The sequence below is a fragment of the Eleginops maclovinus genome, chromosome 3, assembly GCF_036324505.1.
Source record: "Eleginops maclovinus isolate JMC-PN-2008 ecotype Puerto Natales chromosome 3, JC_Emac_rtc_rv5, whole genome shotgun sequence".
Classification (NCBI taxonomy): Eukaryota; Metazoa; Chordata; class Actinopteri; order Perciformes; family Eleginopidae; genus Eleginops; species Eleginops maclovinus.
The window spans coordinates 13,515,263-13,534,482 of record NC_086351.1 but is presented as its reverse complement, the minus strand read 5'-3'; the positions used below and the strand labels follow the sequence as shown (position 1 = coordinate 13,534,482).

The 19,220-nt window shown below is 41.0% G+C and overlaps 1 protein-coding gene across 1 annotated transcript in view; it reads left to right on the top strand.

Moving 5' to 3' along the window:
* Nucleotides 1-1,580: 1,580 nt before the first annotated feature.
* Nucleotides 1,581-19,220, top strand: part of nphs1 (NPHS1 adhesion molecule, nephrin) — a 37,819-nt gene continuing 20,179 nt past the window's right edge. The window contains exons 1-7 of the mRNA XM_063878624.1: nucleotides 1,581-1,626; nucleotides 4,494-4,587; nucleotides 7,828-8,022; nucleotides 11,043-11,165; nucleotides 16,545-16,667; nucleotides 17,315-17,396; nucleotides 18,829-18,932. Of these exons, the coding sequence (XP_063734694.1) occupies nucleotides 4,524-4,587; nucleotides 7,828-8,022; nucleotides 11,043-11,165; nucleotides 16,545-16,667; nucleotides 17,315-17,396; nucleotides 18,829-18,932 (691 nt within the window). The 5' untranslated portion in view covers nucleotides 1,581-1,626; nucleotides 4,494-4,523. The remainder of the gene's footprint in view (nucleotides 1,627-4,493; nucleotides 4,588-7,827; nucleotides 8,023-11,042; nucleotides 11,166-16,544; nucleotides 16,668-17,314; nucleotides 17,397-18,828; nucleotides 18,933-19,220) is intronic.

The window sequence follows — 19,220 nt, the reverse complement described above, 5'->3', positions numbered from 1 at the left end:
TCCTGACATGAATTCTTTTTACCCTTTTACTGTATTTCCCTCCTCTTCCTTGCTTTTCCCCGCTCGCCATTCATCTTCAGGTCCTCTGTCCATCTCTCTCCCTCCCTCACCACCTCTCTGTCAGGCCCCAGCTCTCTCCCTCCTCTTCCTTCGCCTGGCAGTGGAGCGGCTCCACTCTTGCTGACAGTGCTGTTTGTGTGAACTGAGTGCTGAGCTTCACAGCCCCCTCGCCTCCCATTGCCCCCCCCCCGCTCCACCGCCTCTCCTACTCATCCTCCAGCTCCTTCCCTCCTTTCCTTCTGCCTCCCACCTACATACCCCTTGAGGCGAGGGAATTAACCTTCCAGCCTTGGGCTGCTAGGCTTAATGACTGTCTGTGGGGCCAGCTCCCACTACACAACCCAGCTGCTAACATCTGGGCCACACACACACTCGCAATCGCACACACAAACTGTACTGGACACTGAATCTGTGCCGCATACACAACATATGGTTGCAGTCCTTGAATGTGTGCCACTATACTGTGTCATTATCATTGGTCTTTATTGCCTGCTGCACAAATGCGGGAATTTCTTACCACTACTCCCAGAGACAGCGGTTGGTCTATCATTACTGCATGGCTGACCCATAGTGGAACACCAGATGCAGCAATATAACTGCTTATGTGTTTATACATGGTTTGTACATATAGTCAACACAGAGCCATAGCAGAAGCCTGGACTCTCAGCGGACCAAATGTAAAATACAAGCACACGTGGAAAATAAAAACATGACCTTTTAAGTTGTCTTGCTAGAGCAGCTTTCAGGATGTTCCACTGAGAAAATAGTGGTATCCTCCAGCCACCATTCAGTTGGAAGTATACAATTGACAAAACGTTGGAAAGCAATATTCAGGAGGAAAAAAATCAAATATCCCACGGTTGAAAGTCCCTGTCTCGGTCTCCATCTCTGCAGTGAAGCAAATCACCCAGGAGTGTTCGGTATAGGAAATATAGTTATCTGGTTACTTCATTCATTATGTATGAGCATAAATGTTACAAACTAGCAGCTGTGAAGACATCCATGTTGCAACTGTATCTTTGAGTGCTGCGCTGCTCCTTCCAACCCGGTACAATGAAATGCTAAATAATGGGATCCATGAATACTCCGCAGAGAGGCAGAAAAGAAAGAAACTACAGGCCTTTTCCTCCGCTCTTAATACTGGCTCAGTGCAACTTTATTACACTTTTATAGTTATTTTTTCAGTTCTGCTGAAACAATAGGTCCAAAAACGTTTTAATTGGTCATTTTGTTACTGCATGACCTTAAAAGTACACAAGTTCTTTGAATCCTTGGGAAAGCAATGGCATTGTTATTGTTTTTTCACTTTTATTTTACTGTTCAGGTGACCCCCTTGTATCCATTGCCACCAATACTTCTTATATGTAATCGTTCATTCATTCTTCAGTCTAATACTGCCTCTCTCCCTCTCTTTATCTGTTTGCCTCTGCCTTTAGTCTAAGGAGTGAGAGAAGGGGGAGTCCCATTGGCATTCTTTCACACCTCCGTCACTCACTTTTGTTCAGAGAGCCATCTGTAGATCAGGAAGACAAAAAGACGCTCCTGAGCCTTGGCGTCGCTCAACAGGTAAGCACAACTTTCTTTCTCTCATGCAAATCCACACACCTATTCAAAGATTCCTTGCTTTTTTTAAAGAAGGAAATACCCCCCCTCTCTGTGTGCCTCACTCTTTCTCTGTGTGCACCCTAGGCAGGCTGATGTGCTTGAGTTGGTGGAAGTTGAAAGAAGGTTCTGCCTCTCAGTCTCTTAACTTTTTTTCCTGGGAAGAGCAGGTGTGTGAGTGTGTGTTGCAAAGTCAGAGTAATCCAGTAAACTTGAGCATTTGGAGCTGAAGAGAGTGGAGACAAATCACACTAACACCTATCTTGGGTTTCCTTGAGTGCCTTGGATTTGCACCAGACATATGAAGCTGCTGAGCTGCTGAACCAGGACTGGAACTGTATGATATAGCCCGTCTATCCTCGAGGCTGAGTACTATTCTGTCTTAGAATAAAAATGCCTAAAGAATGGCATGCTTAAATGCTCAATCAATCATTCGGATGTGATAAGATTCTGTTGATAATCTAATCTTTGTCTTTTAGACGTTAATTGTTAAAGCAGTGACAGCTTTTATAAGCTACAGTAATTGGAGCTACAGGCATCTGGTGGGATTGCTAAGTAAGGTTGATATTAAGATGTAGGACCACATCTGAAATGGATGGCTGCATGGGGTTGAAACTCCATTTTCTGCACATTGACTGATTTCATGGGGTTTCACGTTAAATTGGTCTAGAATTGAGTGTATTGAGTCGTTTGATGATGTTATGAAAGACGCCATTAAAAATCTACCTGTCGAGGTCACGCTGAATGGTTCAGCTACTTCTAATACCCTTGTGGGGAGAGTGGAAGCCCTGTGTCTGAAAGCGAATCAAATTTCAAATCAAACTTTGTAATTTGCATTTGTAAGAAGCTTGTGATGAACAAGGTCAGAAAAACCTATGGCAGTGCTGCTGTAGTAAAAAATATGAGTCTTTTTGTATTGGAAGAATAAATTGCTATTCAGGCCGGTATTTATCTAATGTTACATTTTAAGCAACCATTAAATGATATATACAAACTGCTACACCATCCCGGATTTTTCTATACAAAGAAATTAACATATTCCAGCAAATTTAAAATTCTTGCAACTGTCATCTTTTTTATTCAAGCAAAATGGCAGTGTATTTACCATGTTATGGGAATGTGGGGGGGTCTACTGTGTGTCTGAGGATAAGATGAGGTTCTGGCTGTTTTACTGTACTGTAGGCCTACTAACATATTTAAGTAATCCAATTCTTATTACCAAGATGGATAACTGTAAATTACCATGCATATGAGAATAAATAGTAACATAAGGCAGAATATAATGATTGTGTTTATGTTTACCATCACAAGCCGTTAAAAGCGACAGAAAAATTGAAAAGATGGGTACTGTTAACCTCAGAAAGTAATTCTATTCATTGAAGAAGGAGGTAATTGCCCCTGTGTGTTCAAAAAGTATACTGGGGGCTCTGAAATACGCAAATGTTTTGAGAGTGAAAATAATTGAGTGTGAGTTAATTCTTATCAAAGCCTGTTGGAGTGCAACTAATCGACTGAAGGGAGATGCGTCAAAGAGCTGTTCCCTTCATTTCATTTTGTCTATTCAGATGAGAAAATATTTAGTTTTCAATTAAGTAAATCACTATTATTTGTTCCACTCCTGCAGCAGATAAATTTAAGTGATTACAAACTGACTTAAAATCCACAGAGGGCTGTTCCAGGTCAAATAAGGAAGAGTATTGGATGCGTTGTGCACAGAGCCACAGCAAGACCTATGGACTCAATTCCAAAACTGTCCTGGGGATCCTTTCAGAACAAGAGCATGGCATGATGATGATCAACTTGCATGTATCTCTGGGAAATGACCAACCATAAAACAAACGAAAACAAATGTTGACGTGACTTATTTAAAGGACCATGCCAGACACACGCTTCAGCCTATTAATCAACAAATTGTCATTTCAAAACAACTAAACTTGACCCTTTGTGATGTTAAGGCATAGTCCAGGCAACCAACACACATTATTGTCATTGCATATAGCATGAGTTGCCGTGTTGGTATTGGACTGTGTTTCTAAAGAAGAATCTTTTCTATTTACTCCACATTTTATATTATTTGCATTGTTGATATTTGTCATATCCTGTAGCAATTCCTAAACCTTCCAACCATTTGTTTGATGAGTCGCAAAAGGTGTCAGTTTACACATCTATCTGTCAAGACTTATTAGAGATAAACGTTTGGAGTTGTTCCTACAGCTGTTCCTGATTTTATCTGCAAAGAGAAGCCAGATGAAACGCCGCAAAGAGCAACAGAGGTCTTCATAACGACAAACCACCATTTTTAAATGTAGAGCCGTTAGGATGTTGTTTTCTTATTGTGACTCATCAGGGGACTAAAACTAGTTGAACAAACTGAGGCCACTCAAACAGAGAAAGTTTCCGTCTAAAAGACACATTATTAACATCATGTTTGTAAAACTAATACTGTAAGTGCTTTTGGAATTGTGATTAGACTATTATGAAGACCTTTCAATCTGCCTTGAAGCTATTGTTTAATTGTTTATGTTTTACTTGCAAACTCATGCAGGATTGATGGACTAATAACTGATTAATTAATCTGAAAGGTCTGCTGTAATGTTGTTTTAATCATGTTTGTCAGAAGCTTGTGTAAATACCAGATGCAAGTTACAGTAAGTTGTCTGAAAGTAAGATCTTGAAAATAAACAAGCAAAAATGTAGAACTCATTTTGATTTGATAGCTTCTTTTTATAACACTTGTGATTGCCTCTGAAAAACAAAGGCGTATAACATTCATCTTGTGGGTACATAGAGTTTATGTATATTTCATGTCCTTTTTTTCATGGTTGTTCCAGGATTGTCGAAGGTCAGGTGCCAGTGGTGAAATGGACTTCTTGTCAGCATGGATTGTGTCTCCTTCAGCTCTACCCTTTCTCTGTCTCATCTTGGGTAAGAGAATCAAATGTCACCATGAAGCTATCATTATAGCAACTGTGGCCTTTTCAAGACCCATCCATGTTCAGGCCATTCAGCTGAGCAGTGGGAACCTTGACTTTATTGAATTTCCCCTGTAATATAATAGCTTATGTTGGCTTGTTTGTATGGGTAGCCTGCTCAAGTCACACCGTTTATAGCGACTGTTGTACAGGGAGAGTAAGTCATTTAAACTTATAGTTATTTTTGTATATTGAGCTGTGAAAATGTAGTCTGAGAAAACACATTTACTGCAGTATCAAAGGACTTACTGGGGCATCTTTCTTTTCTTTTGGACAAATCAGCTTGCAAATTAGGTTGGCAAAAAAAGACAAACTAACAAAACATCATTATTGTTTCCAACCTCTGTTCTATTGCTAAGTCAAATAGAAAAAACAACACCAGCTTCCCTTTTAGCCTCTTTTGCTTGGGGACCATTCTTCCTTTGAACAGGTAGAAAAACACATTTTAACTAATTTATTCATGGTCACAGGGGGAACTCAGTCTCAGGGTATTCATGTTTTATTCAAATAGTTTAATCCGAAAACTGCCTAAACTGTAGTATGGCCAGAAGCGTTACTTCATGCGACCATATTGACTTTTACCTCAATGTAAATCTGTCCAGTATGAGCGGTATGGTGTTGTGCATGTCATTTATAGCAGGTTTTTTTTTTTTAATAAACTTTGAATGTCCCTCTTAATCTCACCTCCAGCTTCAACTTATTTTTACAGAAAATAAATAAAACCCTTAACTTCTGCTCCTGGGTATTATTTGCACAGTTTTTCCTCTCAAGTTTCCTTGGTGATTAATTAAAGTTCATGCACCAAAAATACCCCTAAGATATCTGACACTATATTAGAATTATCTCATTTAGCTTTAAACACATATTAGCTCTAATAGACACCTTTCAGACAATACTACATGTGAATTTGGGGGTCTGAGGTAAATGCTGTAGTTGAAGAGGTCATGGAATATTGTCTTGAAATAATATGCTAGTCTCCTACAAACTATGATACCGTTATTTTAGAAATCAGGGTTGAACAATTTAATGTATGTACTGTAAAAATGAAGCTATCCACTCTCTAATAGAAATGAATTCAATATTCCATGGCAGACATTTTTGACAGATCAGAGAATTAAAGCCCTGCTGCAATTAATAACGTTAATTAATGATTGCTGCATTGCGTTTAGCTGCCGCCGTTCCAGCACCCTGATGATATTGTGCACACCTGCTTACAGGGACGCTCAATGTGAATAACTACGCAAATGTGTAATGTTTGTTTGTAGTTATTTAATATTCCTTTATCAACAATGGGTCAAATACTTTTAATTTGAATGGTGGGCGCATTGACAAACTCACAGAGAATTACCCCTTTTTCTGAAATTCCCCTAAAACACAATACTGAAACACTGTGGTCACACGTCTAAAATGCAGAATAATGGCCAATTGATGATAATGGATCATTGAATCCCCCTCATTACAACTGGCTCCAGTGGTTTAAAGACATAGACATCATCATTAGGCAGACTGGCTGAGAGGGAAGGGAGAGAGTGGTAGAGTTGGACAAATATCAAGAATCAACAAACATGGTGAGGTATTACCTTGTTTTATTTTTGTGAAACACGTTACAATTGTAATCTTTAAACTGCTAAAATGTAGGGTGAGAGCCAGTAATCTGTGTGACTGTGACAGCTATGTAACATTAGCTCACAGTAGCAACCATAAGCTAACTCGCAGTAAATTAACTCATGGCAGCTAGTGTGCGGTTTTACCATAGGTTTTACTTCAGGTAAACATAAACATTGGTATTCATTAGCTCTTGGTTTATTTTTATTCTGTTAAACAACTCTACAGAGGTTAAAGTTATTATTATGGGGAGTTATGTAGCATTATACTCAACGTAAACATCAAGCTAGCAACAACAACATCACTCACTAAAAAGTCTCCCCCTCTTTTTACAATTGTTCAAATACCACAAGCAACCTAGGTCACTGTTACAGATAACATGTCCCACATTCTTATTTCCAATTTACTGTTTAAGTGCTGTAGGCTAAAACTTTAGTAGAAAAACCCTTTAATGTAATAAACTGAGCCAGGGTACAATCTATGGTTCATCTTGTAAGAGGGGTTATTTCTTAATGTAAAAAGTTACATACTGTCATGAGGGTTCCTATTTTCGTACTGTACTTAGTATTTTTATATTTCATAATAATATGACTTGCCTATAACTATCTCTGAAGCGACTGCAGATTTGTTGTTGAGTATTCATTTATGTAAACTGTATGCAAATGTTCTCCTGTGTTTGGTTGTTTGTATGCATCCTCTGTAATGGCCAATTTTGCCCTTCATATTTGACGTGAGGTGACTGGTTCAGCCTTGATCTGAGAGCTCTGCCTTTCACTCATGTTGTCAGATGCAACAGAGCATGCACTTCACAAACAACTTGGTCATTGCCTCAATGAAGGTCAAGATTCAAACAGCCTCGCGGAATCAAGCTCCTTTCTCTGTGGGGCACTGTTTGAACGAGATTCACGCTCAGATATTAACCATTATTTGGAGTATGCAGTTGTGTTTGGCTCCTTAAACAGAATTTATTCATAAACTCTGTGTATAATAATCCTAGCCCCAGTGTTAGAGGCTCGTGGACTGCCTGTCTTAAGGTTAACTTCCTGACTTGAATGCACTGCACCAAGGAATGTCACCTAAGAGCTTGGCTGAAGGATAGCCAACCCCACCTATGACAAACAAGGGGGATTAAAGTGATAATCATTACTCTTCCCCAGAGGAATTAGCTGGTGGGACATCGACATTGAAGAAAAACCGCAGGTGAACGAGGTCTCTGATACGGGTGCTTTTTCCTTCTCCCAATACCCTATCTGCATGGCTGAAGGGGGATTTAATTCGGAGTAATTACTTTATTGACTAATTTCAGGACCGTATCACTGCAGTTTCCCATCAATAAAACATATGCCAGCATGAATAATGTGACCAGACACAATGGGCGGCCTTCTCAGACAAAAGACGGCAAGACTGCATCCCTGTGGTGTATGTTTATGGCATGCTCCCTCCACTTCTTTTATATCCTCCATAACACTCCTCAAAAATCGGCCTTTGTACTTCTCCCCCTTTTTACAATAAATCCCATCACATCCCTTCCCTTCTCTAAGATTCCACTCAAACTCCATTTCCCCCTCTTCGCTTTTTATGTCTCTAGGCACGCATACCCAGCAGGCCTTCAGGTCCGAGCCCAGGAACCTCACTGTGCGGATGGGAGCCACAGCTGTGTTGAGGTGTGAGGTGCTGAGAGCCTCAGGGACTGTGCAGTGGGTGAAGGATGGCCTCCTCCTGGGACCACAGAGAAGCCTGCCAGGCTTTGAGCGCTACAGCATGATTGGAAACCCCAAGAGAGGTAAACAAGGATACTCACAGAATATGCTATATGCCTATTGGGCTTTGATGGACCCATCCAAGCTAAATAAATGAACGTGTGTAATAAAAACACAAATAAAAAAAAACAAAGCAGAACTAGTCATCCTAAAGTGCCAATGGTTGAATAACATACAGTATAGTTCAAACTGTTTTAATTGTGAAGTGCTGCTGTCAGCTCAGGAGGCGGTGCAGCTTGAGGTTGGCTACTCTAAAAGTAAATGGGATGATGTTGTTGCTATGGCTTCAAAGTGCTGTAATAAAGCAACACAGACATTATGGAACCTTATGCCACATTGGCTCTATACTGGGAGTATCTGGGAGTGAGGAGGTGATGAGATTGTCAACAGCCTCTCACACGTCCCCCTCACTGTCATTCACATGTGAAGACAGAAAAAAAAATTAAAGCGATAGTGTCAGCAAATCATTGAAATGTGGCAGGGAATAAAGTGTGTTGCAGAATCTGCAACACAGTCTATAAAAAGTAATAGCCAATTAGACAGCAATCCAGAGAAAGAGAAGAGCATCTGTTCCTGATCAGCCCGCAACAAGCCGCACTTCACAGTTGCACAATGTCGGAGACCGCCAGCAACTCATAAACACTGCATGCCCATCCACGCATTGTCTATATTTATTAACCCCTATAGTTAACATAAAAACAAACGTATAAAAGACTTAAATGATGTTTGTCAGCTGATTAGTCGTCAGTGAGCAAATTACAGTAAGCATTACAGCAGGTACAGGATTAGAACAACATTTCTCTACCTGTGTTTCCCTGACGTTCAACTAAATAAAAGGTACACACATGAACATAAGGAACACAAAAACACACAAACTCTCAAACATTTAAACATACACTCATGAATAAACAACCCATCACCGCAGGTACACTATACCAGAAACAAAACCTGCAAGCGGATGTATGCAATCACTTTACGCTGCACCGAAAGAGCAGAATCGTTAAGATGGCACTTGACTGCACTTGATACTCCACCAGTTTTTGCTGATTGTCCCCATCAGGGATGTTTATTGATGCTTAAAAAAGCCTGAAATGACACATTTACAAAAACATAAGAGGCCAGCATTGATTTCAACATATACTTAGCGTTTAAGTAGCACTCTTAGTTTCAACAAGAGGAAGCATTGATGTAAATGTGCATAAACATGAGGCTAAATCTACTGTAGGATTTCCTGCATCTGTGCACAATGATGTGCACTGCAAAGCCCAACACAGAGAACAACAGATACGACAGCCTGTTCAAGGCACTATAGCATTAAGTGAGTTTTTCTTAATTTATTTTTAATGATTGCTACACAAGGTGTAATTTGATAACATGGCACGCCGACAGTCAATCAGGGAAAATGTAATTATGAATGAACTCTCTTGTCCACATGTCATCACATTTACCCTAAGAGCACATTTTTCTCCTCTAATATCAGCTAACTAATATCAAGCATTTATAAAGTGACACACCAAAGTCACATATGAGTATTAAGAGTTTGTGACATGTTGGTAACACTACAATGTATTAGAAAATGAAGATATTTCAAATTATGTTTGACAAACCTTGAAGGCCAGTAAACATGCAAACATTTTCTATTACAAGTAGGTAGTACTAATAAGAAGATGTTTCACTAATTGCGTGGCATTCTATAAATTGTTGTTTAAGAATAAAAAGTACTTTATCTTTAATCACCTTGTACTAGAGTAGCACTAAAGACAACAAAACATTCCCTTTCTGAAAGGATAAATGGTCCTGTAAAATTGTGGCTGTTACTGTCTGTAACAAACTGCCTGTTTTTTAAGTTAAAAAAAAGTAAGTGAGACAAACTATACTCGGGTGCTTTAATGACTCCGCGTCAAGATCAACATTTTACACCTTTTCTCCTTTTCCATTGGGACTGGCCTTTCTTAATTATGCAAGAATACTTGTTTCCAGCTTTACCGCCAATACAAAAATGCAGATTTGCAGAGGAGAGAATATACACTGCTGCTGACATAATGGCTATGTAGATTTACTGTATCCCAAAATTGTGAAGACCCTAGCTGAAATAAATACAGTGTAATGGACAAATAAGCAAATCGGGAAGCAGCGCTCCGCCATCTCCACTACCATAAATACACACTCTGTACAACTTGATTGCACTATTTGTGAATAATTCCAGGAAAGAGGAATGTGATTAATAACTTAAATTTCTCTCTCTCTGCACTCAATGATAAGTTAGATGTTGAAATTGCTTCTGGTTGGTGTTAATTATCTTGCCAGCTTACTTGACAGATGCATTTTTAGGCCTGGGTGGTTGTCAAACCAAAATACTATTTTGCACATGCTAGAAGGCAGTGAGCCAAAGAATCAGGAGCTGAAAAACCAACACTGAGCATCATATAATCCCCAGAGGTTATGGCAACGCATCAAGCCATTTTGACTTGCCAGACTATCAGAAGAGAGATACCGAGAGAAGGACTCTGCCTGGCGTCAATTAATAGACCGTTTATTTGCTCGGCGTTGTGAATCTGGGATTGGATTTCGTTTACCATGCTGGAAAGTCATTTCTAAACAAAATGACTCTGCTATGAGTACAGACAAGCACCAAATGTCTGAAGCGGGGGGTTCTCAGCAAGTGAGATGTTTCCATTTTACAGAAATATGAAAATAGTCTATTTATAATCAAATAAAATACCCACACGTCAGCAGTCGAGCATATTACCGTATTGAATTCAAAAGCCAGACTGCCATTGCTTTTATTGTTAATTTTCCCATTTCCCATGTTGAAAATTGCCTATAATTCAGACTCTCTGAAATCAACACAGAAGAAATAAGGCCTGCAAGAGGTGTTTATCGATACACATGCAACAACTCTGAACAGTGAGCGCTATATTCAGTGGGGAGGAGAGAAAAGACTAAGCAAGCGTTTCCTTTCTGTTATTATTTAAATTATTTTAGTGAGTACATATTTATCACACCATAATGTGTCTCATCAACCTCTCCCTCTCCTCTTCAGGACAGTATCATCTGCAGATTGAGAAGACCCTGCTGGAAGATGAAGCTTCATATGAATGTCAAGCGGGCCGATCTGATAGCAGTCAAGCTATCATTTCCACCACAGCATGGATCATGATGCTAAGTGAGCACAACCATGGAAGTGTGGACAGAGTGTGGGCTTATACAATTGTACCTGAGAAAATATTGCTTGTTATGATTCAAATAACTTACACACTTTGCAAAGGGAAAATGACAACTTCTCAAAAATAAATGTCACCTGCTCTTGGTGCTGCATTATCCCTCATCATTTATCTGGATAATTGTCTGCCAGAGTTTGCTTGATCACTGTATGTCAGGAAAACATGTATTGACGCACAGCAAGCATTTTCAATCCTCCACTAACATACACAACCTCCTGCCCGCTAATCAGCATATAAAGAGCTGTTACATATTCATTTCTATTGATAAAAAGTTTTAATTTGCTTAGGATTAGGCATTAACAGCAGCACACACTCGACTTTATAGACTACATTTAAAGTGTCCTTGGTACAGTAGAACTCAGCGGTTACCTTCGAGCATTTTTTTTGAAGCATGTATGTAGAAAGTAACACTTTTCTGACTATTTATTTCTTTAACAAGCATCATGCCATCCCCACATGTTCCAGTAGGTCTGTGGCTTTAACCAGCAGCTACACAATACAGAGTGTTAGAACAGCCTGATTTCCTGGCAAGCCTCCAGGCGATCCATGTCTCTCCCTTTCACAGGAATAAATTATATCGGAATTGATTGAAAAGTTCCTACTCAGACATGCGCTGGAATAGATGTAATTGTGCGACTATATTATACCACCTGTTGTCACCTTTATGACAACCCCGGTATCTCTCCCTCCCTATCCCTCTTGGTGGTGGGAGCAAGCCCATATGTGGCGAGGAAAGGACTCTAAAAGAACCTTTCTTCTCCAGGCGCATTTCATTTGCTTACACCCCCCTCCCCATTCTGCACAATTTCTAACCCCTCTCCCTCGCTTTCCGGCTTTCTCTTTGGTGACCATGGAGAGGGGTTTTTTTTCAGTTAGGGTGGCCGTGGCGATTATAGCAGCCTCACTCTCCTCTGGGAAGAAAGCAGGTTTTTCTGACATCAATGGGCCGGTGGGAGGGGTGGCGGGTGGTGTGGGATACGAAGAGGCATAGACCGCAGACGTCTCCTTTGAATGGCTACGTTCTGCTCTACACTGCAGCAGTCTTATGTCCTACAGCAGGCCTACACCTGCAGCCACAGCAGGCTTGACTCCCACATTTATTACCTCTGAATTGCCTATTGCATATGCGCCCACATACACAAAGTCAACACGATTGCCTTAGGCTTTGTCGTAAAGGTCAAAATGTGTGGGAATTATGTTTTGTGTTGCATCAGGGATCACTGGTAGTCATATTTACAATGACTCAAACCTACTGCCACCGTGTGCCTGCCATGCCCGGATCCAAATCTCAGCTGGTGTTTTTGTTCAGTGTCTTGGGAACAATTTCCAGCTGTTGACTTTTTAAGATGGACAGTAACAGCTGCACTCTTGCAAAGGGCAAAGAGTGAGCGTCTGCCTTAAAAAGCACTCTGCAGCCTTGGTCCTAAAGGGTCATTTGTTCCAACCCACCAACTCAACTGATTCAAAGTACGTGACTAATCTGGGGCTTGATAATGAGCTGATGAATTCAATCTCCTCTTAGTGCTGAACTGGGACTGGAAACTGTGCATCCCTTTGAAGTGCACTGTTTCTGATGAGTTCCCCACAGACTTCTCCATCACAGAACTACAGCTCCCAAGGCCCACACCCCTGGCCAGCCAACCATGGCCATATCCCATCAAGCCCTGCATCAAATCATAACACTATAAACTCTTTATGAGGAGATACAGTGGGGGAGAGGGGAGGAATGTGAAAACAAAACAGAAATTGTTGGTCGTATAATTGGATTTTTGGGTCAGAGGGAATGCTATCATGACTGGCTAATTCAAGATGAATCACCACAGGCAGTGAATAGCATGGACGGGGGTAAAAATGTCAATATGCCCCATCCACGAGCTTACAAAGAGATGTTTTCAAGACATTTCCATTGGTGCAACATAACTCCTGTGTGTTTTTGCCTTCCTGTGGAGCTTAGATAGGGGATTACCGCAATAGGCAGATCAAGTGGCAGTGAGTAATCCATGAGAATAACAACCTCTACCCCCTCTGCCGTAACCCCCTCCTCTTCTAAAACGTACCCTGCACCGTGCCTGTCACACACCTGACACATCCTGTGTCTCGGTTTATACCATTAGCCTTAGCATTTAATCCTATTAATGAACAACTCTCTCCCTCTCTGCATTGCCTGCCGGTACAGATGCCTCCTGCAAATGTTCAAAACACTTATTTGATGTCTTCTGGTTTTAGACCGTGTTACTCATTCTGTTGCCATAGTTGGGTCTTACAGCGGTGTGTGCGCGGTTTCGTGTTGATGTGCGTGTTTGCCCATGTGTGTAAGCTTATTATCAGTGTTGGTTGGAGGTTAGAGGACATTTTAGGAACGAGGGCTATGGTGAGGTTTTTGCGGTAGCTAATGAGTTTAGCACTTGAAGAGTATATAATGAGACTTCATTCTACCATTCCCTGTTATGAATAATGGAACAACTTATAAATGGGGGCACAAGCAACGCAGCGCATGGTGACTTTATTCATCTTCGTTCATGGAAAGTTCTGACAGTTGCCCAAGATGTAACCCCAGCAGGGGACGGTTTGTTATACAGTGGTGTTACGGCGTGCATATTACGGTAACAGACAATTAGCAAAGGAAGCCCTGCTAAATAGTCAAATGAGACACTAAAAGAACAACTCAGGTGTTTTGTCTCTCCCGTTTGATTTGAACTATTTTTAATAAATGAAAAAAGGGATACTCGCTTTTCTTTAATGTGTTACATTATTTTGTTAAATGGTCCTTGGTCTTTTTTAATGGATCGAGAGCCAAAGCTAAGAGAGAGCAGTATTGTGTCAGGAGGAGTGGCGTCACGGCGGGCGAGGGGAGATGGGGCCGCTGCTCTACTTCTCCCCCAGAACAGACGGGAGACGGTGAGGAAGGGAGCGCTGAAAATAAGCACTGTTGCAGAGGCTTTTATCGCCAGAGATCACACACCTGAGACTGAGAATATGTGCGTATCTGTGTGAGAATGTGTGTTTTTTCTATCAAAAAAATCTATCCTTTTACATGTGTATGGATGTGCTGCTTTAGCCAATCTTTGTCATGCAGAGATAAAACCAATAAGTGTGATCTGCAGTCTCCATTATTATTTTTAGATCGGCATAATAAGCTTTTTAGAGACTGGTTGATCCTCTGGGCCTCTTTCAATAATTTTCTACAGAATCAGCTTGGTATCACATGTTACTGTACACACACTCTGTAGCTTGTCTGCACACTCGCTCATCTTTGTCAGTGTGTTTGTGAATGCAAATCTACGTGCACTGTAGACTTGAGTGTATCTTTAGAGTGTTTTATGCAAAGGAGCAATGTGTGAGTGTGTGTGTGCATCTGTATGTGAATGAGAGAGAAACAAAGGTTGGTACGCATATTGATGTGTGTCTACTAATCTGCTTCTTATCTGCCTTATCCATCCATCCGTCTGTATTTGTCTAATGAATCAAATTTTGCGGCTCACTGTTTCTCGTCTGATCGGCAGAAGCAAGTCTTTGCGTGCCTATCTATTATTGTGTTCATATATGTACCTTAATAAGAGAGATAGGACTAGAAAGCAACAGATAGGGAGAGACGGAGACAAAATAACAAAGCAGAGAGGCAATTAGAAAAGAAAGGGGCAGAGAGAGTTAATTCTGAGAACAGCTTGTATGCTGTCTGTTTTTGCTCTGAGTGCATGTCCAGTAAATTGAATAGAGTGTGTGTTGTTGTTGTCCACATGTGCTATTACATTTGTACAAATGTTCATCCTGACTGAGCTGATTGGGTCACATTGTTTGATGTGATGGATGGCAGCCTTTAATTCCCAGTGCAAGCTGGAACACACCTTCCCCCGCACTTCTGCAGTTTAACTGCAGTGGTCAAGAAGGATAGTGTGGGGAGACGGGGGTGGGCTCGGGATGCTAGAGAGAGGATGATTGAGTGAATGAAAGATAAGAGGACCAGCATGAGCGAGCGAAGAAAAAAACGAGATACCTGCTTGCCTCATTTGTGAACATATCATTATTCTTATTTTAGGATTTGTTAGGCTGCCAGACACTCCTGGAGCACAACAAGTGATGCGCCTATGTTGAATCGTGCGGGCCTGAGTAGATTGAGAGTGCAGGGGCTGTCAATAGATGCATGGCCCAGTCATCTTCTCAGGAAGAGGGGGGGAAAACAAACAAATGCATCTCATTATTGCAGCGCGCGCCTCTGCAGTGCTCTAGGTAACCCATCACAGTCCACACAGATTCAATTGCTTCTTTTAAATCAGTTTGGAGCTGCAGCCACATCTCATCTGTCTCAATAGCAGACTGGAGCCAATGGACGGCCCTGCACACAGCAACAGCTCCTCCTAGTGGACAGGAGAAGATCGTATGTGACAAAAGAGGAAGATGAGCAGAATGTGTTGCTGATGTGGTTGTTTGTGCTCCAGCTGTTTACCCGCACATTAGCAGTGGACTTATCCCAGAATTCAGCAGCAGGTATCCTCGTGCTCCCGCTCTCTTCTGAAGCTTGTCTTACGCTCACTTTTCATTCTGGCCATACCTCTTTGCTCCTCTGCCAGAGGCTTTCATGTCTCTCTCACACATATTTACCTTGCCTGTATTTTGAGCTCCCCGTTCAATCTCTGACGTCAGGTAGCCTTTGCACTTGATCTCTGATGAAAGAAAAACTACCTTAACAGTACCCATAATATGTAATTATACAGGCTCATCTACTACCTAAAGCTGGCACAATAGACAATCAGGTTCCTCTAGCTTGATAGTCTTCGTAAAGAGTATCTCACAGATCTCTTTGATTGTTAGTTGGTGACAGATTCCTCAATTTACTGCAAAACAATTTCCAGTCCTTTGTGTTAAAAGCAGTTTTTTTTCCCCTTCCTGGAATTCCTATTTATGGTCAGATAAAAGGATTGTAGAGTAGAACAGTGGAGAAGTGAATACTGCTTTGATCAGTCCAGAAAGCACATATTTAGCTTGGGGGTGATCTGAGTAGAGGAGTGTTTGGTGTTTGCTATGATAGATTATTACTGGATCGGTTTCATCACCATTTCATCTCTGTATTCTCTTTTTGTCCACAATTTGTATTCTAACACAACAAAACATCAAACCTCGCTGTAGTGAATCACTCAAAAGCTGACAGCGTGACATTCCAGTCATTTCCAAATGTTTGCGAGCGCTTATTATAATATCATCATCGTGTAGGCCAATATCCATCTGTGACAGCGTCTGCTTCCTTTAACCAAAGATTAGCCTGATGTATGTTAGGTAAATGACGGCATAAATATACAACTTGAGCTGTTGTTTCTCTCATCCAGTTCCCCCCTCCAAGCCATACTTTGTGGTGGACATGGCAGCACCTTGGGTGGCAGGGTCAAAGTACACGGTCACCTGTATCGCCCCGGACGCAAAGCCCGTGGCTGACATCACAATTTATAAAGGTGAGTCGCCGCAAATGTGACAGAAATAGTCAGTTTGACAGGTTAGAAGTATTTGTTGCAACCTGAATGTTTAAATATAAAAAACACCATAGAAGATAAGATATGAGACTAATAAAGATCTCTTATTTCATGGTCTCTGAATAGCACAGTTGAAGGTGGCAGACTGTGTGGGAGGAAATAGCCTAACATTTGAAATTCCAATTCCTACCGACTTTACCGTTGCATGTACAGAGAATGTGGCACAAGTTCTGGAGTTGTTTACAAAAACAACAGCAATTTTTCCATTTTCTGTCTTTGCCTCTTGCTCCCCCGTCACACCTATTATACTGTATATTGCTGAAGGTTGTGCTGTAGTTCTATACATTATTGGTTTTCATGTCAAAATGTACATCCCTATTGGTTTCAAAAAACGCACATTTGTGTTGATGTTATTATAACGCTGTAGGATTTCGATTCAAAAATAGTTTGAGACAGTGGGATGTTTACTGAACATATAGTGTTGCACACTCAGAAATACACATGTCCATCACATTTCAGTATTTACGATTCCACACGAGAATAACACTGATGTTTCTGTTTCACATGAACACATTTACACACAGAGAACTCTGGCTTTTTGTGTTCCTTCCCCCCATTGTGTCTCTTAGATGGAGTGGAGCTGACAGGTGCACAGTCTTTCACCATGTCTGGCTCAAAGGATAAGCTCCTGAACACGCATGCTGAAGTAACGTATGTGTTCGCCCGCCTGCCAAAATCATTCCCCTCACTAACATGCTCAATCTCCCCAAGTCAGTCTTTGTTTTCTCCCTTTCCTTGTTTTCACCCCACTCTTATTTTCTCCCTCTGTTTTAGGGAGTACAATGCATTTCTACACACAGCAAACTGTTACTTGGCGCTGTGCGATTAAATTAGCTTTGTCAAATGCACAAAATTACATTCTGGCAGCGAGACAGATCCGATCCTCACAGGTTCGCCAGGTGCCTTTACATTAAACAGGCCCATAGATTACTTTAATCCAGCTTGTCTCCTCTGTGTCAAAGATAATAACCTCTTGTCATATCCTGAGATAACATTGGTACTGAGGAGCGGCAGCGTTGTTCAGCTCTGTGGCAGAGCAGCCGAGGTCTTAAGCAATATTGATGCCCCTTCCTCATATTCACAGTGAGCGTTCACAGCAGCGGGCCGGGTGTGATTGTTACAGTCGACATCGTGCTGTAATTTGAAATAGAAAACATGAGAGAGTAAACTAGGCTCGAAATAAAACCACTGCATTGGAGGGACCAGTGTTTCTTTTAATGAACATTACAAAGTGCATTTTTCAATCTACACTGCGGTGCAAGGTAAATTAACTCAAGAACTGTTTACTTTAGAACTAATTTGAGGAGCTTGTACGAAGTAGTGCCTTTTTAGCCATTTACTACTGTTAACTACATTTCAGAGGCAAGTGCAGCAAAGATTGCTTCCCTACACTATCCGATAGTTATATTTATGAGCTTAAATAAAGTAACTTCATGGGGAAACACATTTATGAAAGGCTATAAGACATTGTTAAAGTGGTTCTTAACCCTTTTAGGGTTGTAAAAGAACGGTGCATAGTTTGAGTTTTATGTTTCGATTTAAATTTCTTTGACTTTAGTATTTAGACATTTTCCCTCTTTTCTCCTTACATGGTTTGAATTTACAATCCATCCAATGTTTCACAGGAAACAAATAAAAGCGAAAAAGTGAAAGATACAAGGATACGTTGTTGGACCAGAACCTATTTTTTCTTCTATCCTGCCCCATGAATCATCTCACAGCCCCTCAGACTTATCTTGTGACTCCTAGATTGGAAACCCCTCGGACTAAACTACCGAGCTGTATAGAGAGCGTAGTGAAAAAGATCTCCAACTCCACCAGCTAACAGTATATTGTGGCATGCCCAATAATTCACCAGTTTTAACTAAATCTAAAACAGACATATAAAACAAACATCACATGTCACATGAAGCATTTTACTATGGAACTTGATGGATACTTTGAAGCACATGTTACTTATAAAGCATCTTACTTAAATAGGATCATTTATTAGACTACTTTAAAACTTCACCTGGCTCAATGTTAACTCTTTTTAAGTCTTTTCACCTTCTCATTTTGTCTGTGTTTCTGTTTCCTCCCAAAGGGTCACTGCTGTGAACTCTGACAATGGGAGGCAGCTGGCATGTCATGCACAGAACCCCGCCCTCTTCCGGCCCGTGGAGACCACAATGACCATGAACGTGCACTGTGAGTGTCTTAACCTGTCTTTAAACTGACAGTTAACACCCCCTTTCTTCAAAAAAAAGGAAAAAAAGCCCTTGTGTACAAACACACTCAACCACACAAGAATCCAACCTCCGGGAGGCCCAAGGGTATCCGTCCATGTGCAATCAGTCTTTGTTAGCAGTCCAAGGAGAAACATTCAACCTGAAGGCAAACTCACACCTACTTTGAGACAACATGAGTGTGACGGCCTCCAGTTCACACAGCTTCCCCTGGTGGGCTCAGATTAATATGAGCAAAGATGCAGTTATC